This window comes from Myotis lucifugus, unplaced genomic scaffold (assembly GCF_000147115.1).
Source record: "Myotis lucifugus unplaced genomic scaffold, Myoluc2.0 scaffold_177, whole genome shotgun sequence".
NCBI lineage: Eukaryota > Metazoa > Chordata > Mammalia > Chiroptera > Vespertilionidae > Myotis > Myotis lucifugus.
In genome coordinates this window covers 1,624,944-1,647,453 of record NW_005871225.1, presented here as the reverse complement: position 1 = coordinate 1,647,453, position 22,510 = coordinate 1,624,944, and the positions used below count along the sequence as shown (strand labels likewise).

The following is a 22,510-nucleotide window of genomic DNA, read 5'->3' as shown; positions in this document are numbered from 1 at the left end:
CCAATTTTTGTGCACGGGGTCTAGTATATATATAAAAAGACATGGGGGAAAATTAGTCCTCTACTTTTGGATAGGTGTTGAGCCGGGGAATAATATGACTTATCCGGCTGTTTTAAGAACATATTAAAAACAAGAGTTTCCAGGGAGGAGAAAATTTTAGTACTTTTGGGGAGAGAAGACAAAATTGGACCAAGGGAATAGCAGTTAAGGGAGTGAGAAAAACTGAGATATTGGGTGTATTTTATAGATAAGTGTCTTAGGACTTGGCGATGGATTAGATGGGGTCTGAGGTAATATGGATGACTTTAGGGGTTTCACCTAAGCAACTACATAAAAAGGATCGTTTTATTTATATAAAAAGGAAGAAGCGGGATTAGGTAGAAAATCACAAGTATAATTTTAGACATTTTAAGTTTGAGATACCTATCAGAGCTCCAAGTACTTTTATGGTACATATAGTTGGGTATACAAATCTGTAGTTCATGAGGGAAGGAGGGTTAGGACTAGACAAATTTGGAAGTCATCAATATATAGGTAGTATATAAAGTGATAAGACCAAATGAGATTATCTAGGGCAGGGATTAGTAGACCTTTTCTTTTTCTTTTTTTTTTTTTAAAAGTGTATTCACAGAATTCTGTAACCATCACCACAATCTAATTTTAGAATGTTTTCTTCCCCTGTCAAAGAAACTCCATACCCATTACCACTCTATTCCAATCTCCTCCTGAAATGCTGTTGCTCCAGCCCGAAGCAACTACTCATTTTTCTGTCTATAACTTTATCTATTCTGGCATTTCACATAAATGAAATAATGCAGTATGTGGTCTTTAGTGACTGGCTTTTTTTCTCTTAGCCTAATGTTTTCAGTTTTCTCATGTTATAGCATATATCAATACTTAATTTATTTTTATTGCCAAATAACATTTTATTTATCCATTTTCCAGTTGATAGATACTGGTATTTTAGTTGTTTTCACTCACTGGCTATTAATTTAGGATGCTGCTATGAACATTTGTGTACAAGTTTTTGTATGGATATGTGTTTTCCTTTCTCTTCGATATATACAAGTGGGTTTGCTGGGTCATAGGATAATTTTATGTTTAACTTTCTGATGGACTGCCAAACTGCTTTTCAAGTATTTCAGATATTTTTGTGTTTTCCAAAGTGCATTCCCAAAGCAATGTATGAGGGTTCCAATTTATCCATTTTCTCACCAATACGTTATTGTCTTTTTTATTATAGCCATTCTAATGGGTTTGAAGTGATACCTAATTGGGTTTTGATTGCATTTTCCTAATGATTGGTGATGAGCATTTTTTCATGAGCTTGTTGGCGTGCCTAAGTGTACATGAGTGTATATGAGTGTCTTTTTGAGAAAATGTTTATTAAAATCCTTTGCCCATTTTGTAGTTGGGTTATTTGTCTTTTTATTGAGTTGTAAGCGTTCTTTACATATTCTGGGTACAATTTCTTTATCATGGATATGCAAATATTTTCTCCCGGGCAAACTTTTTTTGTAAAGGATAGTTGTTGTTTTTTATAGCTTTGCAAGCAATGATCTCTGTTGCAAGTACTCAACTTATGCTATTGTAGTGCAGAAACAGCCATCAACAATCCTATTTAATAATAGACAAAATGCAAATTGACCGTACCTTTGCTACGCCCACAATAGGCTAATCAGAGCAATATGCAAATTAACCGCCAACAAAGATGGCGGTTAATTTGTATACGTAGGTGCGAAGCGGCAGAGCGAAGACTGAAGGCAGCTCTGGCCGGAGCAGCGAAGGCTTGAAGGTGGCTCTGGCCAGAGCAGCGAAGGCTTGAAGGCAGCTCCGGCTGGAGCAGCAAAGACTGAAGGCGGCTCCGGCCGGAGCGAAGGCCTGGGTCCCGGGTGCAGGAGGAAAACTGGTGCCGGCAGCCAGGGTAAGGGAAGGCCTATTGCACGAATCTTTTCGTGCAACAGGCCTCTAGTAGATAAATAATGGAGTATTGATGTGCTCCAATAAAACTATTTGATGCATGAACTTAGTTTGCTTAGCTCTGATTTAGGGGAATAAGTATGGATAGGAAAGAGAAGAGGTCCAAGTACTGAGTTCTTTGGCACTCTAATGTTTAGAAGTCAGAAACAGGAGAACCAATCCAGCAAAAGCAATATAAGAGGAAAACCAGGTAAGTGAAATCCACTGAAGCTGAGTACAGAAAATGTTTCAAGGACAAGGGAGTGATCATCTGTGTCAAATGTTGCTGATAAATTAATGAGAACTGATGATTGGATTTAGCATTATGACAGTTTGGAGGACCTTTCCAGAGTAGTTTTGGTGGGTGGAAGGCAGAAGTCTGACTAGTATAGGCGAAAAAATGGGAAAAGAGAAATAACAGTATTGTAACACTTTCAGTGCAGTAATCGAAGGAGAGAAGTATGGTATTTGCAGAGCAAGTGGGATCGAGAGGGGTTTTTTATGCTTGTGTTTCTGTTTTTTAAAGACGGGAGGCAATAAGGGAATAAATGTAGATAAAGAAAGAAAAGGGCCTATTGCTGAGCCTTGGGATATGACAACATTTAGAGATCAGGAACAGAAGAATTGACAGAAGAAACGAATCAGTGAAGTAGGACAGAAACCAAAGGAATGATGATTTGGATGCTGATGTGTCTTAGAGAAGGAAAGATCTTTTTAAAAAAAATTTCATAGGACTGAGAACAGAGCATTTACATTGCTAAGATCATATACTAGTGACCTTGGCAATTTGGTTTCAGTTAACTGAGGATGACACTTGATTGTAGTGGATTTGGGAGAAAGTGCAGGTAAGTAAGTGGATACACAGCTATTCTAGAGAATACTGTTGTAGTATTTTGGTATGAATTGAACAGATGATCAGGCCAGTATCTGGAAGGAGACCAAAATTTTATGTATGTATGAATGTATGTATTAATATGTTTTTATTGATTTCAGAGAGGAAGTGAGAGGGAGATAGAAACATCAATGAGAATAATTTATCAACTGCCTCCTACACACCCACTACTGGGGATCGAGCTCACAGCCTTGGCTCTGATCAGGAATTGAACCATGACCTCCTGGTTCCCAGGTTGATGCTCAGCCATTGAGCCACACTAGCCTGGCTATTTATTTTTAATGGATTATCTTATGTTTATATGATGGTGAAAATGTTTGAGTCTAAAGGCAGAAGATATTAAAGGACTAAGTTCTTGAGTAGAAGAGAGTAGATGGGCCCTCACCGGTTTGGCTCAGTGGATTGAGCGTCGGCCTGCGGACTGAAGGATCCCAGGTTCGATTCTGGTCAAAGGCATGTATCTTGGTTGCGGCCACATCCCCAGTAGGGGGTGTGCAGGAGGCAGCTGATCGATTGTTTCTCTCTCGTCAATGTTTCTGACTCTCTATCCCTCTCCCTTCCTCTCTGTAAAAAAATCAATAAAATATATTTTAAAAAAAGAGAGAGAGTAGATGGTTTGTAGTGTTCAATTGAAAGAATAGAAACAGTCAGTGTGGCTAGCCAGTGTGGTTCAGTTCTTTGGGTGTCATCCCGTGCACCAAAAGGTTGCCGTTTCAACTCCTGGTCAGGGCACATGCCAGGTTGTGGGCTTGATCGGCGTACAGGAGATGGCCGATTGATGTTTTGCTCTCACATCGATGTTTTTCTCATCCTCTCTAAAGAAAAAAATCAGTAAAAAATGTTTTAAAAAATGAAAGAACAGAAATACTGTATTTATTGATACAGGAGAGAAAGCTGAGATTTTGGTGTTGATGCAAGTAAATAGGCAGATTCAGTAGTAGGAAGATGAAGTAGGTCTCTACTGACTGCTTCTGAGTCTCAGTTTTAATATTGAGGTCCCCCATCTGACCGTGGGGAAGGAAGATGGGGAAGTTAGAGAGGTAAGCAAAAAAGGAGAAGGTATAACATACTTTCCTTGGAAGGTGAAAAATTGTGGGAAATAGAGAAGGAAATGAAAGGAGCCATGCAGTTAGGATTTTGGATGTAATAGCATTTTTCGTATGCTTTAATAGCCAAAGCCTTTTCATGAAATTGAGGGTTCAATTTAGCCTCTACATCTACCCACTTAAGTATTCACACCTTTGTTTTGGGAGGCCTGTACTGGGCAGTGGTTTCTTAGTGACATACATCTGTGGATAAAAACCTTAAATGTAATGAAATTAAAATATTTTTAAGTTGCCTATGAACTGAAAGCATTTTTTTGTCACTGTGCTATATTATATTCTCTTATTCATGGAGTTGTATATACCATGATGTGGAAGGTATTTAAAAGAAATTACTTGATAATGATAATAGTTATATATTTAGTGTACAGACGACTTACATATTAACTGCATTTTTTGGTTTGCTTATTTCACAGAATGAAATAGAAAGTGGAAAAATAATATTTTCAGAGCATCTTCCCTTAAGTAAGTTACAACAAGGCATAAAATCTGGTACATACCTTCAAGGAACATTTAGAGCCAGCAGGGAAAATTACTTAGAAGCTACAGTATGGGTTCATGGAGATGCTGAAGAAAATAAAGAGGCAAGTGTGTAAATATATTCCTTATATACTAAAATACTTTTTGTTCATTATTTTCTTTTATAAGTGTTTAAAATTCTATATGAGAATTTAAATTTGCTTTGTACTCCCAGTTTATCAGCTTGAAAGCAGCTTGTGGGAGGTATAGATACTAGAATTAATCACTTTTTTAGAAAACTACTTATTGAAGAAAATAATTTCTATTACCCTACTTTTATTGTTTAGTCAATCAAATATTAATGAATAGGATACCTCTTTTTTATATATTAAGACCAGTTATGGGGAATACTATTTACATAACATGTAATTGCTTCAGAAGACTACATACTTTAAAGTGAATAGCAATTATTTTGGGATACTTACTGTTTGCCATATACTCTGCTAACTGCTTTGCATGCTGCATTTCATTTAATCTTCAACCCAGCCTATAAAAGTGGTACTCTTTGTGTTTCACCAGTCGGGACCCTGAGGTTTAGAGAGGTTAAGAAATTTCCCTAAGGTCTCTTGATACTAATGTAAGAGTTATGGCAGAGCCATGAACATAACCCATGTTTTCTGACCATGTTTTTTTCTACTTGATATTGAGAAATTAAGAGGGTATAGTAAACGGACATGATAAGGAAGAAAAATATAAAAGAGGACAAATAGAAATACATAGCGACATTCAGTGTATCTAAACTTCTTTTAGGTAACCTTCCAATTATTACCATTAGAATATCTGGACACATGCCATTTACTGTTTTACAGATAATCTTACAAGGGCTTAAAAATTTAAATCGAGCTATTCATGAAGACATTGTGGCTGTGGAGCTTCTCCCCAAAAATCAGTGGGTAGCACCATCTTCAGTGGTTTTACAAGATGAAGGTCAAAATGAAGATGATGTGGAGAAAGAAGAGGAAACAGAACGCATTGTATGAAACCAAGCAAGTTTTAATTTTTGTCTGTGTAATTTTTGTATAAGTAGTCAATGTGTTACTTTTGGAGAATATTACACAAATCTCATTGCTTTCAGATTTATTGAACAAAATTATAGTTCTACACAGAGTTGATTTTTTTCCCCTCTAACTATTTCAGTAGTCTTCTTTTAAATGAATGTCTGAATTGGCTCAATTAAACAGGTTTAAGTACAAAAAGACTGTTAACTTGAGTATGAAACTGGAACCAGTGAGTTTTAAGTAAATAAAATTAAAATTTTCTGAAATGCTTTTATGTAATGTTAAAATTTCCTTAGTATAATAGATGTTCTACGGGGCCTTTATATTTGGCTCTGTTTAATAAGCCCTTCTCTCCATATTTATTATGAAAGAGAATACTTTCGGTTGTTCTTAGGAGCCAAAGTTTACCTGGTACGATCAATTTATTTCCCTATTTTAGAATTAACAGGAATAATGTAATTATTCATACATTAGGGGTTCTTTTTCCATGAATTATATTCTGGAGTCTTACTATGACATTGTGCCTGTAGAGTCTAGGCCAAAGAAGAGTGTTTAGAAGTGAAGTACCATAAGGTTCTTTTGCTGTTTCTAATAAAAAATATTCTTTGGATTTTTATTTTGGATAAAAAAAGAACCATTAAAGATATATCTCTTTTTTTAAGGATTTAATAAATGCCACGCAGCTAATTAGTGCATACTACTACTAAAATCCTAGCCTATTAATTCCCAGACCTCTGTATGTGTTAGTAAATCATGATATTAAAATTGAAAAAGAGTTGAATTCTGACATACTTATTCAGTTATATTTATTTTTTTCAATTATCTCTTTGTAGTCCCTTATTATTATGGAAAATGTCCATGCTTTGGTTTGGCATGCCATTGCCTAGAATTTTGAAACATCAAGATTCTGTATTTTTATGACATAATTTAGGGCCTGAAAATATTAGTATCCATATTTGTATTTTAATTATGAAGGGAAATTGTGTCATTGTACTTAAGAGAAAAATAACAAGATTTTTATTTTTAAATCCCAGCTGAAGACTGCTGTAAATGAAAAAATGTTAAAACCTACAGGTAGAGTTGTAGGAATAATAAAAAGGAATTGGAGACCATATTGTGGCATGCTTTCCAAGTCAGATATTAAGGAGGTGAGTAGAGAGTATATTGCTATGTAATAAAAAATGATATAATTTAATAGAATTTAGAGCCTTCATCCTGTGATTTTCTGTGTGTATGTGAAATATTTTTTTTCTAATTTTCTCTAGTCAAGAAGACATCTCTTTACACCTGCGGAGAAGAGAATTCCTCGAATTCGGATAGAAACCAGACAGGCGTCTGCATTGGAAGGACGGAGAATTATCGTTGCTATTGATGGATGGCCCAGAAATTCCAGATATCCGAATGTAAGTTTGAATTAGTAATTTTATTTTTAGAGTAATTTATTTAAAATTTGGGAATAAAATTGATTCACTTAGTGAAACTAGAATATGCTTGTTTATAAACGTCATACTTAAATTTAGGAATATTTCACAAAATTACTTGATAAGTAGTGCATCCAATTTGAAAATTAATCTTATGAAATTCCAATGTAAATCATTTGGTTACTTTTATTCAGTTTTTCAAACAAATAACTTTTGATAGTGACTACAAAAATGGTGTTTAAGACCTAAGTAGATGCCAATAAACCGATTTTAAAGCTACTATATTTGAAGCACATTTTAAACTTGAATGATTATAGGAAATAATCTAGGCCGTCACTAAAGTCTTCATCATAAACACTTGAGAATTGTCATCTTTATCAGCTTTAATTTACCAAGGAGTCATTTCTAAGTAGTAGTTATGGGTACATTTAGAAATATTAAGGTTACAAATAAATGCTCAAGAGCTCAGTGTGATAATAAAATATAAATTACCTAATAAAAAGTGATAAAATATACCTTTCTAATAATAACTTTTGGTTTTAGGGACACTTTGTGAAAAATTTAGGTGAAGTTGGAGATAAAGAGACTGAAACAGAAGTTTTGTTACTTGAGCATGATGTTCCCCATCAGCCTTTTTCACAGGCTGTCCTTAGCTTTCTACCAAAGATGCCCTGGAGCATTACTGAAAAGGTAAGTTGATAAGAATTCTTAGTGATTTTATAAATGACTATATCTGGTTTAATTTTGTTTGAATTCTGTATGTGTTTTTAAATATGCAGAAACTGTGATTTCCCCCTCCCCCACATTTAGTTAGTTAAAGGTCTCTTAGCTATTACAGAAATCACTTGCTTTACTAAAAGATAATTTTTCTAGAGGACCCACACTACCTTATGTCAAATTTTTCAAAGGCAAGGAAACCACAAGTTGCAAATCATGTCTGATAATCATTAAGTCATAAGATGAAATTGTTGTTTTGTTTGTTTTAAATTCAGGGTGTCCCCCTGTATATTGTTGATTTCATAAGAGCTGTGTGTGCTGCATTTGTACTACCAAAACAGTTTTTTATTTCTTAATCATGTGGCATCTTGTAGGACATGAAAAACCGAGAAGACCTGAGACATCTATGTGTTTGTAGTGTGGACCCACCAGGATGTACTGATATAGATGATGCTCTGCATTGTAGAGAGCTTGAAAATGGAAATTTGGAGGTATTCATTTTGTAATTACATTCTTAATTAAATATAGTTTTGTTTTTCAGTTCATTTTCTTTTCACCCATCGTAGAATTTATTTGTGAATTATTAGTGCCAAGTATAGTTGGTTGTAGCTGCAGAGACTAATGGGCATGTTTTAAAAATTGAAATGGTGAATGTGACAGTCTTTTTTCAATTTAACTAAATTTATTAAAACTCTATCCAATTAAACATGTTGATATCTTTTTATTTTTATCTTTTTAAGGTTGGTGTTCATATTGCTGATGTTAGCCATTTTATTAGGCCAGGAAATGCTTTGGATCAGGAATCAGCCAGAAGGGGACAACCTGTGTATCTTGTGAAAAAGATAACACAACCTGTTGTTTCTTTTTTTTTTTTTTTGGTATTGATTTCAGGGAGGAAGAAAGAGGGAGAGAGATAGGAACTTCAATGATGAGAGAGAATCATTGATCAGTTGCCTCCTGCACATCCCCTACTGGGGATCAAGCCTACAACCTGGCATGTGCCCTGACCGGGAATCAAACTGTGACCTCCTGTTTCATAGGTTGATGCTCAACCACTGAGCTGCACCAGCCAGGCATGTTTCTTTCTTAATAATAAAATCATCTGAGGTGTTTGCTTAGGAAAAGACTCAGTATTTAGTGAAATTTGATGAATAACTATTATAGTAATTGTCCAGTTAGTTCATAGGGACCATGTGCACTTGTGAATTCTTGAATAGTCAAAGTTTGGAATAGTACATGATTTAGCTAAAAGACTAATAATATATAGAATAAGGTAACCTTAAATCAATGAAAATATTGCAATGTTTTTTGTTATTGAGTGGTCCAAATAACAGGTATGTATAGCTGATAGAATTATTCAGTAGCATTTAACTTATACTATTTATGGGTAACTAATTAAAATGTACTTTTTGTTTTTTATAAAGTTAAGTAATGAATTTACTCTGTCACAGTTTGCTGTTTATTCTTCTTTATGTATAGTCTCATAAAGTTACAGAGAAAAATTGTGATAGTAGAGGGGAAAATTAAGCTTAGTCTGTTATGAATTCATTGTCAAAGTTCTATGTAGTTTTTTTACATAAAAATTTAGTGTCATCTTTTTTAGTATTTTAAAAACACCATATTGTTTGTGGAAAGCCTTGGAGAAAGGTCCAGTCATAGAGCTAGCAGGTCTTGTGTCAGTTATCTAGTATACACTTCATATCCAGACTAGAGATTTCAGACTCTCAGAGGACAACTAGGTGGTTAGTGTAGAGGACTTATCCTTAGATCCACTGATATGAAGTCCACTTTCCTTTCGTTGCTTTCATTTTATAACAATTTTTTGTAAGTACTTTTCTAGAAATAGACATTTTATTTCATGTTTTCTTAATTCTATTCACAGAGACCAGAATATTCCTCCTTTCTTATTAAATTAATGCTACTTGAGAATAGAACCTCAAATAAAAAAATGTATGGAAATAGCTAAGTAATCTGCAACTCTCTTTTATCTGTTCCAGAGGATTGACATGGTTCCAGAGTTGCTTAGTTCTAACTTATGCTCCTTAAGATGTAATGTTGACAGGTATTTATGCTTGTTTTTTCATAAGAATATAGTAGTTACTATTTTAACTGATTCCCATGAACAATTATTGTCTATTTTCCCCCATAGGCTGGCCTTTTCATGTATTTGGGAAATGAATCACAATGCTGAAATCTTAAAAACGAGGTTTACCAAAAGTGCCATTAATTCAAAGGTTAGTTTCATGGTTAATATTTGTTGTTTAAAATCTTTGATACTTTTGACAGTGTTCTAGAATGTTTTGAAAAAGCTTAGGCTTAAGAATAGTTAAGAATTTTTTCCCCAGTGTTACAACAAAATCTAGATTTTTGAAGTTACCTGCTTAATTCTTGATGTTATTTAGAAATGAGTTTATGTAGCCACTAGAGGCCCGGTGCACAAAATTCATGCACAGGTAGGATCCCTAGGCCTGGCTGGCGATCAGGGCTGATCAGGGCTGATCAGGGCCTTCCGGCTGCCAGCCAGGGCCTCCCTTTGTTCCACACAACCCCCTGGTAGTCAGTGCACATCATAGCAAGCAATTGAACTCCTGGTCTCCTGGTGGAACTCCTGAGGGGACACTTTGCATGTTAGCCTTTTATATATATAGATTTTCCTGTATTCAGACACTGAAAGCCTGTATACTTAACATATTGTGGACCAGTAGTTTTATTGCTAGTTTTACCCAGTGGCCAGATAAGTTTCTATTGAACAAGTACAAAAACATTTTACATAAATGTTAAAGGCACGCTTTAAAATTAAATACCCATTGCATTTTGAAGTTATTTATTACATGTTCTTACAGGCTAATATCTTTTTAAAGTATGATACTCTGTAAAACACTGTGTGATACGAAGCGAGAATTCTCATGATCCGTCTGCAATGTGTTAAAAAGACCAAATAGGTGGTTTTTGCCCTGACTCAGGAATCCCATTCATTATCTGAAGCAGTCTCAACTCATGACTGGTTAGCATTTTCGAAGTTGGCCTGTATACTATCTTCATATTTATTCATAGAAATTATCTTACAAATCAGTGTTGGGTTGCAGCAGACCTAGCCTGAGACTTGGTTCAGACCGAATGTCTTCCTCATCTTTTTCCTTTTTTTGTACTTCTCCCCAATTCCCTTTATTTTTATTTTACCCTGAGTCTTCCCCTAAGGTTTGCCAAACCCCTTTCCTTCCAATGTTCCATTTCTAAAATTTACCTGCTTTTTCTCTGCCTTTAACAACATTCTTTCTGTTATGATGAACTAGCAGTTGGAAAGAAAGCTGTGTTAAACTGACAGTGCTATGTGAATGATTTAAACCTTCCTAGATTTTATATTTAAACTAGAGGCCCGATGCACTTAATAAAATTTTCTTTAATTTTTCGCCATTGTGTAGGGGATTAATATCTTGTAGAAAGTATTTCACTCTACAGTTATTATCAGAGAATAATCAAATCTTCATATTTTCGCCTTACCTGAGTATTTATACATTATTTATATGAAAGTAAGATGAGTTTAAGAAATTTATATACTAACAATACTGCCATATTACTTTAACTTAAGTTTGCTTATGTAGCATAATGCATCAGATAAGTTAATGAACCAGAAATCAGATGTGGAATATAAATATTACACTTAGGAATCTCTTTTGTTAATGATATTTAGTTTTTTCAAAAGCATGGATTTTATGTATTGGAAATATAAGAAATGTAGTAAACTAGTTTTTATAATTTGAAAGGGTTATATTAACATATGGTTTCTTCTTTAGGCTTCCCTTACATATGCTGAAGCTCAAATGAGAATTGATTCAGCAACCATGAATGATGACATTACCATTAGTCTCCGTGGACTAAATAAATTAGCTAAGATTTTGAAAAAAAGAAGAATCGAAAAAGGGTACATTTCAAAAATATCTACTAATATAGTTCTTAATTTATTTATCTTGTTAAGATAACTTTAGAACTCTTTAAAGTGTCTTATCATGGATAATGATTATTTATTTAATAGGATGAATAAGGTCTATTATGTAGAGCAAGCATATCAAACTGGTGGCCCGCGGCCACATGCCTCATTTATTTGACCCCTGTTAGCCTTTGAGTTTGACATGCTTGATGTAGACACATCTACTTCTACCTATCTTTTAAAAAAATATATATTTACATATTTTTATTTATATCAGAGAGGAAGGGAGAGATAGAAACATCAATGATGAATCATTGATCGGTTGCTTCCTGCATGCCTCCTACTGGGGATCGAGCCCCAACTTGGGCACGTGCCCTTGACCAGAATTGAACCTGGGAACCTTCAGTCCCCAGGCCAATGCTCTATCCACTGAGCTAAACCAGGTGGGGCTATTTTCATGGTTGGTTTTTTTTTATTGGCATTTTTATTTTTCTTAAATATATCTTTATTGATTTCAGAGAGGAAGGGAGAGAGAGATAGAAATATCAATGATGAGAGAGAATCATTGACTGGCTGCCTCCTGCAGGCCCGCTACTGGGGATCAAGCCCGCAACCCAGGCATATGCCCTTGACCGGAATAGAACCTAGGACTCTTCAGTCCACAGGCCAATGCTCTATCCACTGAGCTAAACCAGCTAGGGCTATTTTCATGGTTTTAAAGTAAGATGTAAACTTGGCATTGTAACATAGCTTCTTAAAATTAGGGTAGAAAAGGTATTTTTTAAGTTATAAATGGTCTTTAATTTTGTAAATAGAAGGTCATTACTGGTAGAAGCTGTCATTGAATCTTCTCAGTCTTAGGAAGAATTGATAAAATAATCATTAAAAAATAAAATCACATCCTTTGCCTTAAAGGAGAAGTTTTGTCTTATCTTAAATTATGTCTAAAAGAATAAATGTTATGTCCTATATAGTGGTCTGTGAAGAAAAAAGTGATCAAAATATGATTGGTATACCTTGCTTTTTTAAGTAAAGATATATTAATAAACACAAAATAAATCTGATGAAGAACCTTGTAAATACTGCAGGGCAAGAAAGGAATATTTGTTGAGATTTCATTGGTAGTATTCCTTTTGTAGCTCCTCTAATAAAGGTGAGGAGTTAAGGAAGAAAATGAATTTGGATCTCATCTCTTACTATTTTTTCCCTTTTCCATGATTGTTTAAGGTAACTCAGCCTCATTAACATTCTCAGTTTTAGGTTGATTTGTAGCTGACCTGATGAAAGTAGCATCAAGGGGCAAAGAAACATTAGACTACCTGGCTTGTGGGAATTTACTCTTCAAACGAGAAATTGCCAAGTCATTAAATGAACCAGGCACGGAGAGCACTTACCATAATATGTTATCTGACACATAGCACTCAAATATTAATAGCCATCAGTGATTGTAACATATTAGTAGTTGTAGTTTATCAGTCTCTTCTCCATTGGATGAGTTTATGGGGAAGATACTTTTGAACTGTGGATCTTCTAATGTCAGTGATCTACCCATAGCAGCTTCCTTTTTGCCTCTCTTCATCATCCCTCACCCCAATATATGGTTTTCCATGGTAAATAATATGCTGCCAATAACCTTCTTTATTTGTAAAAGTGATTACAAACCCATGTAACTGAAATCTCATAGTTTGGGGACAAGAAGATATGGAAAACCTCAAAAGCACAGGGACTCTTATTTTATTGTGTTGCTATTATGCTTTTTTATTAAGTGCATTGTAGATCTGTAAAACTTAACAGGTGGTCCAAAGCCTTCAGAAGAATAACTTGCATACTTGCTATAATCATTTTCTGTTTTAAAAGAATCACTTCCAGAATTAAGTCTGTCATTGGTTCACTTGAGTAATTCACCTCTTTAATTTTTATTTAGGGCTTTGACTCTTTCTTCTCCAGAAGTTCGATTTCACATGGACAGTGAAACTCATGATCCTATAGATCTACAGACCAAGGAACTTAGGTATGCATTTTTTTTGATGGCCATTAGATAAGATTTTGATTTTAAATGTAATGTCTGGTTTGTTAGTAAATAAAACATAATTTAGACCAAATTAGAATTTGACTAGTAATAGATATGGTAAGTAAAAGAGGATTGCTCTGATTAATTTCCTAAGTATTTAGTGTAGAACAGCCGTGGGCAAACTACGGCCCGCGGGTCGGATCCGGCCCATTTGAAATGAATAAAACTAAAAAAAAAAAAAGACCGTACCCTTTTATGTAATGATGTTTACTTTGAATTTATATTAGTTCACACAAACACTCCATCCATGCTTTTGTTCCGGCCCTCCGGTCCAGTTTAAGAACCCATTGTGGCCCTCGAGTCAAAAAGTTTGCCCACCCCTGGTGTAGAATGTACTGTGGTAGGATGGAATAGTGGTCACAAGGCTTAGAAGCCAGACTGCCGAGGTTTGGATACCGCTTCTGGCACTATGCCTATACAACGCTGGACAAGTTATTTGACCTCTCAGTGCCTCAGACTAATAATGCTACATAACTCAGAGGGTACTGTCAAGAGTGCTCAAATGTTATACTCAGCTACTGTTGTTATTGTTTTACTAGAGGCCCAATGCACAACATTCGTGCACTAGGGGTGGGGGGCCCCTCAGCCTGGCCTTTTGCAGCCCTGGAGCCCTCAGGGGATGTCCAACTGACAGTCTGACATCCTTAGCGTTGCTGCTGAGGCGGGAGAGGCTCCCGCCACCGCCAATGTGCTCGCCAGCCGTCAGCCCAGCTTCTGGCTGAGCGGCACTCCCCCTGAGGGAGTGCACTGACCACCAGGGGGCAGCTCCTGCGTTGAGTGTCTGCCCCCTGGTGGTCAGTGCACGTCATAGCAACTGGTCATTCAGCTGTTTGGTCGATTTGCATATTACCCTTTTATTATATAGCAGCGGTTCTTAACCTATGGGTCGCGACCCCTTTGGGGGTCGAACGACCCTTTCACAGGGGTCGCCTAAGACCATTGGAAAACACATATGTAATTACATATTGTTTTTGTGATTAATCACTGCTTTATGTTCAATTTGTAACAATGAAAATATATCCTGCATATCAGATATTTACATTGCAATTCATAACAGTAGCAAAATTACAGTTATGAAGTAGCAACGAAAATAATTTTATGGTTGGGGGTCACCACATCATGAGGAACTGTCTTAAAGGGTCGCAGCATTAGGAAGGTTGAGAACCACTGTTATATAGGATTGATTTAGTTAAGATTTAGGAAGCAAGGAAATTTTTGGTTAAATCAGAATTAGGTCTCTTTTCCATGCCTCTTACATAAGGTAATTCTGAAATTAATTTTGCACTTATACTTTTCTTAGATGACTGAGAATTGAAATGGGAATATACTTGTTGGTTAGTTAGAATCAGTATGTGCCTCATAGCATTAGAACTAAAATTTAAAAAATACCTTAGTGGGGGGGAACTTGTGTGCAAATAAGTTTTAATGTTAGTATGAACAGTGAGCCCAACAGTAGGAGCTTTTTTGAAGGAAAAAATTGAATCTAATGCCAAAATAGAACACTATATATTTCTTACTACCAATTAGAAGAAAACATTTCTAAGAGATTGTCCCCATAAGTTTTAAAGGTATAGGAGATGTTAGTAATATTTTAAAAATTAATAAACTTTAGCAATCTTGTCAAGAAGTTATAAGATGTTATTTAAAATGGAAACAGGAATGAAAGATTAATAATGCATGTTCAGTGACTTGGGAGAAATAAACCATGTAAACAGAAGGCAGATAATTTATTAAACTAAGTTTTAAGTGGACATAGACTATATTAAAAGGCAATATCAGATTGCTTAAGAGTTTTGATGTAAGTTATGTGGACTTGGATCATGTTACTATTTTTTTTTAACATATTTTTATTGATTTCAGAGAGGGAGGGAGAGAGATAGAAACATCAGTGATGAGAGAGCATCATTCATTGGCTGCCTCCTCCATGCCTCCTACTGGGGATTGAGCCCACTACCCCAGTATGTGCCCTTGACCAGAATTGAACCCGGGACCCTTTAGTCTACAGGCCAACACTCTATCACTGAGCCAAACCAACTAGGGCGGATCCTGTTACTATTAATAACTCTGACCTTGAGCAGAGAAAAATACTCAGTCTTCTTATCTGCAGAAGAATAAATTATATACATATGTGTGTGTGTGTGTGTATATATATATACACACACACATACATATACATACACACATATATATATGACACAATACATATAGCACTATAGCACAATGCCTGACCCATAATAAGCATCTAGAGTAGTTATTATAAATATGATCTCTTCATTTGGCTGATTTATCAGTGAAAGTTTAAATTTTTAAACCAAAATTTGCATGACAAACTTTTAATTTTTCTTAGTAAACTTTATTTTTATGAATTTATAGTTAAATAAAAATCTATTTTAATTTGGGCTCAGTAAAAGGAGGTAAAAATGTTTATGATTTAGATTTTATATATTAAAATTAGCAAAACTTCTGTTTTTTAATGCAATTTGTAAAGTCTTCTCTAGCACAAGATTTTCTTACACAGTAGATGCATAGTGAAAGATTGTTAGCATAATAGGAGAGAAATGAAAGAGCCCTAAGTTATAAAAATATACATGTGCACACACATATGAATGTTTATATAGGAAATTTTTCTATTATCTTGTAGGTAGAAAAGGTATCCTGTAAATAAATATGATATATAGAAGTCTCAGATTCTCCTTCCTTATTTAATGATTTTTTTCATTGGCAGAGAAACAAATTCCATGGTTGAAGAATTTATGTTACTTGCCAATATCTCTGTTGCAAAAAAAATTCATGAAGAGTTTTCTGAACATGCTCTGCTTCGAAAACATCCTGCTCCTCCTCCATCAAATTATGAAATTCTTGTTAAGGCAGCTAAATCGAAGGTAAGGTCCTGTAGTTTGAAAGTTATCTATACTTATGTTGTGATCTATCCATTACACTGAATAATCTACTTACATCTCCATAAAAATGTTCTTGTTTCTTGATGCAAAAATATGCCAGTAGTTCTTAGTTTTTAATTACTGAAATATACTTCACAAAAAACATTGTGTACATTTAAGGTGTACAACATATTAATTTGATTCATGTATGTAGACTTAAGTTATTTGCAGTACCCTTAACATAATAAGCTCTTCCATATCTCTGTGCCGTTATACATGTTCCTCATGCCTATGTTACTTCATGCCTCCTCTGAACTGCCTAAGAGACTTATAAATAATTTCTTTCTCTTTACCTTTAACTCAGTTAAACCCTCTTTATATCATGTTCCTAAGAAGGAAGTCCACTTATTGCATATATGGAAAAAGGAAAAATATAGAAAGGGCAGCATTTTCTCAGCCTCATATACTCCCATTGCCTCTAGTCAGTAGATTTTCATTTAGGCATGAATACCGTTACCCTTGGGGTGACTATGGCTTACATTGATTTCTTTGTATCACTTGTTCAGGTCTCATCTTTCCTGTCCAGAAGAGAGCTGGAAGGAGTTGTTTTGAATTATTCTAACAGGATGGTGTTGGTTTCTGAGTTTTTAGACCATTATGGTGGGCTTATCCCTATCATAGCCATCAGAACAAATTCAGCATCTTCTCTGCTCTAAGGCTTATGCTAGAAATTGTGTGATTTATTCTTGTCTTATTTCTTCCTAAAACCTGGGTATAGGAAGGAGGGTTTAAGTATGTTTGCCACATCTCCCAATGAATAATAATGAAGCTAAATTCGATGTACCACAACATTGAGTGGTAGTGACCAATATAGTTTGTCTCTGGCCTTTAATTCTAATTTGAATGGAAGGAAAATGTCTGCAGAGAAAATGCAGACATACAAATCTGTTTTGATTTTTTTTTTTCCTACCCAGCAAAGATTAAGAAGGCACAAATTGGGCTTTGAGAAACAGCACTGCTGCTCCCACCATCCTTTCTTGAGAATGTTGATATTCAGTGTATTTAAATGCATTCAGAAAATGTTAAGCTTTGATGTTGCACAGAACAATTATTGCTTTTTATAAATTTACTAGAGGCCCAGTGTATGAAATTCGTGCACGGGGTGGGGGTGTCCCTTCAGTCCAGCCTACACCTTCTACAATACGGGACCCCTTGGGGGATGTCCGACTGCCGGTTTAGGCCTGATCCCCTAAACCAGCAGTCGGACATCCCTCTCACAATCCTGGACCGCTGGCTCCTAATTGCTCACCTGCCTGCCTGCCTGGTTGCCCCTAATTGACCCCCCTGCTGGCCTGATCGCCCCTCACTGCACTCCCTGCTGGCCTGGTTGCCCCCAACTACAACTCCTCCCACCAGCCTGGTCGCCCCTAACTGCGCCCCCCCACCAGCCTGGTCACCTCTTACTGCCCCTCCCCCCCTTGCCGGCCTGGTCACCCCACGCAGCCTGCTGTTCAGTCTTTTGGTTGTCCCTCACTAACCCCCTGCCAGCCTGGTCATAGGCAGCCATCTTGTGAGGGCATGAGGGTTAATTTGTATATTACCTCTTTATTATATAGGACTAGAGGCCCGATGCACAAAATTTGTACAAGAGTAGGTCTTCCTTCCCCTGGCTACCAGCATTGGCTTCCCTCTGGCACCCGGGACCTGGGCTTCCCTGCGGCCACTGGCAGGCACCCGGGACCCGTGCTTCCCTCACAGCCCCCACTTCGCCTGGAAGGTTGTCCGGAAGGACATCCAGTTTAATTAGCATATTACGCTTTTTATAAATTTATTTTTAGTCTCCTAGGGGAAGGATAAAAGGTATAAACACGTATCTGATCAGAAATAAACACTTATTATCTGTTCAATTTGATTTGTTATATTTTGGATACATGATGGTACTGATTTTAAAATGTAGTGCTCTTTCCCTCCTCTTTTTCACAGAATTTGGAAGTTAAAACTGATACTGCCAAGGCTTTGGCTGACTCTTTGGATCAGGCTGATTCTGCTACTTTCCCATATCTAAACACTCTGTTAAGAATATTAGCCACTCGCTGCATGATGCAAGCTGTGTACTTCTGCTCAGGAATGGATAATGATTTTCATCACTACGGCTTAGCATCCCCAATATACACACATTTTACTTCACCCATCAGAAGGTACTTTTTCCTTTTGAAATGAAAGGAAATAGAAAATAGTTAATTTTGACAAGACATTTTAATGCTGATGTTGCATGGTTCTTGTTTCACCTTTATATATCTAGATATGCGGACATCATTGTTCATCGGCTGTTGGCTGTGGCTATTGGGGCTGACTGTACTTATCCAGAGTTGACAGACAAACATAAGCTTGCAGATTTATGTAAAAATCTTAATTTTCGGCACAAAATGGCTCAATATGCCCAACGTGCATCAGTGGCTTTTCATACCCAGGTATTGCCCTCTCTTGATAGTATTAGGAGAGATGAAGTTTTGTTCATTTTTAATTTATGTTCAGAATTGTTTTGTTCATTTAAAAATATTTAAGACAATTCTTAAGGTTGTATGTTATTTTACAGCTATTTTTCAAAAGCAAAGGAATAGTAAGTGAAGAGGCCTATATTCTTTTTGTGAAAAAAAATGCTATTGTGGTGTTAATTCCAAAATATGGATTAGAAGGTACAGTCTTTTTTGAAGAAAAGGACAAACCTAAGCCACGGCTTATTTATGATGATGAGGTATAGTATTTCTAATGTTTTTATTTTTGTTTTCTTTTGGGGGGGGGGGCAGGCACTTTGTTTTTTGATAGGTTACAAATGGTACCTGTAAAGGATAAAATTGTTTTTTGTACCCTGCAGAATTTGTGCCAAACAATTATACTCAGTTTCTCAGCATATTGTCCAGCATACAACATTGGCCATGGTTTCTTTTATACCATGTAAAAAGTTTCCCTCTCTAAGGAAAACTTGAATTACACTTTCCTTAGGTGCAGAGATGGATTAAAGTGAAGGAATAAATAAATGACTGTTTAGAGCCCAGCGAAGGAAATTTTTTAACTTGTTTCCAATGTTGCTTATCTGACACACTCCCTACTTCCCTAACCTTAGTAGAACTGCAAAACAATAATCTCTGCCTTCAGTACCTTTGTGTATTGTTCTCAACAATGTGCTGGTGAGACTCCTGAGAGTAATGAATATATATTGAGACAATTTTTTTTCTTATTCTTCATTTATATTGGGACCATCTTAATGAGAGGAGGAAGTATGGTAGCTTACATTTGTGTGAGGTTACTAAATTAGTGGTTTTTGTTATATTTTGAACATCTTATTAAATATTAAAGTAAAATTTTAAATTAATATGAAAGGTAAATTATAAAGAATTGGAACAAATCCCAAAGTCTGTAGAAGTAATTAAACATTGCAAAATGTCTCTTGTTTAGATACCTTCACTTAAAATAGAAAATACTGTGTTCCATATATTTGATAAAGTTAAAGTGAAAATCATGTTAGACTCGTCGAATCTTCAGCATCAGAAAATTCGAATGTCCCTGGTAGAACCACAGGTAAGGCAAACTTTTGTTGTGATGGAATGTATTTTGTGAAAGACGGATATAGTCATAAGTTATTTCTGTTTAGTGGTAGAGGGAATTCTTTAAGTGTGGTGGACAAATATTTGCATAGCAATTCTTTTTTTTTTAATATATTTTATTGATTTTTTACAGAGAGGAAGGGAGAAGGATAGAGAGTTAGAAACATCGATGAGAGAGAAACATCGATCAGCTGCCTCCTGCACACCCCCTAACTAGGGATGTGCCCACAACCAAGGTACATGCCCTTGACCGGAATCAAACCTGGGACCCTTCAGTCCACAGGCCGACGCTCTATCCACTGAGCCAAACCGGTTAGGGCTGCATAGCAATTCTTATTTCTCACTGGTTTCCCTAGGCCATAGGATCCAGGTTACCTAGGTTTCTTCTTCTGTCATTGGTACCAAAAGCAGAGCTCTTTGAGATCTCTCGCCTAGTCAGTTTTCAGTTTTATCAGTTTTGAAGTTGCATTTTTGAAGATAAGACATTGGTTCTTAACTTTTGTTTTGCCCCAACACACCTGCTCTGATGCTGACAGTCACAGTGGCTCAGCTAGGATAATTGGACGTGTTAAACACACACTTCCCAAATGACTTATTTCTCATGTGTTGATATCATGTCTAACATTTTGAACCACTGTTACCGTGTGTGTGAAATATATACTTTGTATGGAAAACCTTTTCCCCATCTACCCCTATATCCTTTTGAAATTGAAAATATCAGTGGGGAAAGGGGAAATGAGAATGAGATTTATTCCTTATTTTATACTTTTACTCAACCTAATTTTCCCCCATTTGTATTACTTTAGATACCAGGAATAAGTATTCCTACTAATACTTCAAACATGGACATCAGTGAACCAGAGAAAAAGAAGAAGAAGCTTGAAAAATAGCTATAGCCAGCAAAAAAATTTCAAGGGTTGGTTTCCTTTTAATAAAATTAAAAACAAACAAACAAACAAAAAAATTGAGAGGACATTTCTAATCCTAAGAAGTGTGTGAAACAGTTTATTATTTTAAAGTGCATTTTAATAATTTTAAAAATGTACATTTTTATTGAACTGTTGTCTGTGTCTGTCCCATCATTTACTTCTGGACTGAACAAAGCTATTTATGCAGAAAAATTGAGTTGAATATCCATCACTTAAATAGTGAGGATAGCAAATTCAGGGATCTGTAAAGATCATTTAAAGGGAGCATTCATGCTCTCATTGAAGAGCAGATTAACTTTGCAAAAGTGATTTGACTATTTAATATTGATAGAAAAAAACTACCATTTCCCTATGGAGAAAAATAGAATGTTTTTAGAAGCAAAGAACCATCTATCTAAATCTTGAAACCTGTGTTGTTTAGTATGGCAGTGTTTGGATTTCAAGACAATTAAGATCTGTTGGGAATTCAGTAATCTGTGCTGTCTTTAATTTATCTAACTTACATTATGTACTCTCTGTTAGAAAGCCTCTTGCAGTTCCTAAATGATGCTTGAACAGTTGTGTGTGTTTGGGAGTTGAATATTGTAGGAAGGCAAGACTGGAAAAATAGTTGCTTTATACTAGGTAATAAGAGTGATCATCATTCTTGACCGTCACCTCAAATATCTCCCCCAAATAAGGGATTAGGACCCAAAGAAAGACTGAAGAGTATTTTAAATGTCACATCATGTTACTTATAAAATAAAAAGTAGGTAATGAATGGCTTTTAAACTGCCTGTGTATCAGATTGTATTGGAAAGGGGGATTGTGTAAATAAATATTAAAGGGAACAAATTGAAGTTTTACAATTTGACGTGTCAGAGTGACTACTTCCTTTGTTAACCACAAAAATTAGTAATGATAAATTGGTGCTTTCGAAAATATTTTGAGATAGTTACCTTAAAACATTTTACTTGGCTTATTCAATCTCTTAAGTACCTACAGTGTACCAGGCATATCACCAGTTAAGTAAACTGCCTGTGCCTTGAAGGGACTTGCGGCACAATGAGAGAATTGGCATATATGTCAGAGGTATACTAAGTGGGAATAATTACAGTGTGTACTTTTAGGCGCTCAGAAATTATTAATTGATTTGTTCCAGTGTCCTGTTACTGAGGAAAACATCTACACACTGACGCAGAAATTGTTTCAGTTGAAGGAAGATAGCTTTGAGTTGTCTTGGGTCCAAGTAATGGACAAAGACAAGAGCAGAAGTCAACAACCTTTTTGTAAGGGCCAGACATTTAAGGATCTGCTAGCGTGCAGTCTGTTACCACCTGAGTACTCAACTCTTCTGCTCTTACAATGTGAAGCAGCCATAGACTATGTAAACAAACGCGCATGGCTATGTTCCAACAAAACCTTATAGACACAAATTTAAATTTCATAATTTTCATGTGTCATAAAATATCCATTTGATTTCTCCCTCCCCAAACTACTTTAAAATTCT

General features: G+C 35.7%; 1 protein-coding gene across 2 annotated transcripts in view; it reads left to right on the top strand.

The window, feature by feature from the left end:
* DIS3 (DIS3 homolog, exosome endoribonuclease and 3'-5' exoribonuclease) overlaps positions 1–21,874 on the top strand; it is a 33,515-nt gene extending 11,641 nt beyond the window's left edge. For both annotated transcript variants that reach the window (XM_006096364.3, XM_006096363.3), the window contains exons 5-21: positions 4,371–4,538; positions 5,283–5,447; positions 6,506–6,619; positions 6,737–6,874; positions 7,436–7,582; positions 7,984–8,100; positions 8,350–8,463; positions 9,607–9,671; positions 9,759–9,843; positions 11,404–11,531; positions 13,462–13,548; positions 16,334–16,490; positions 18,471–18,685; positions 18,790–18,958; positions 19,084–19,242; positions 19,944–20,066; positions 20,899–21,874. In XM_006096364.3, coding sequence (XP_006096426.1) covers positions 4,371–4,538; positions 5,283–5,447; positions 6,506–6,619; positions 6,737–6,874; positions 7,436–7,582; positions 7,984–8,100; positions 8,350–8,463; positions 9,607–9,671; positions 9,759–9,843; positions 11,404–11,531; positions 13,462–13,548; positions 16,334–16,490; positions 18,471–18,685; positions 18,790–18,958; positions 19,084–19,242; positions 19,944–20,066; positions 20,899–20,982 — 2,235 coding nt within the window. In that variant the 3' untranslated portion in view covers positions 20,983–21,874. The remainder of the gene's footprint in view (positions 1–4,370; positions 4,539–5,282; positions 5,448–6,505; positions 6,620–6,736; positions 6,875–7,435; positions 7,583–7,983; positions 8,101–8,349; positions 8,464–9,606; positions 9,672–9,758; positions 9,844–11,403; positions 11,532–13,461; positions 13,549–16,333; positions 16,491–18,470; positions 18,686–18,789; positions 18,959–19,083; positions 19,243–19,943; positions 20,067–20,898) is intronic.
* The last annotated feature ends 636 nt before the right edge of the window (positions 21,875–22,510 follow it).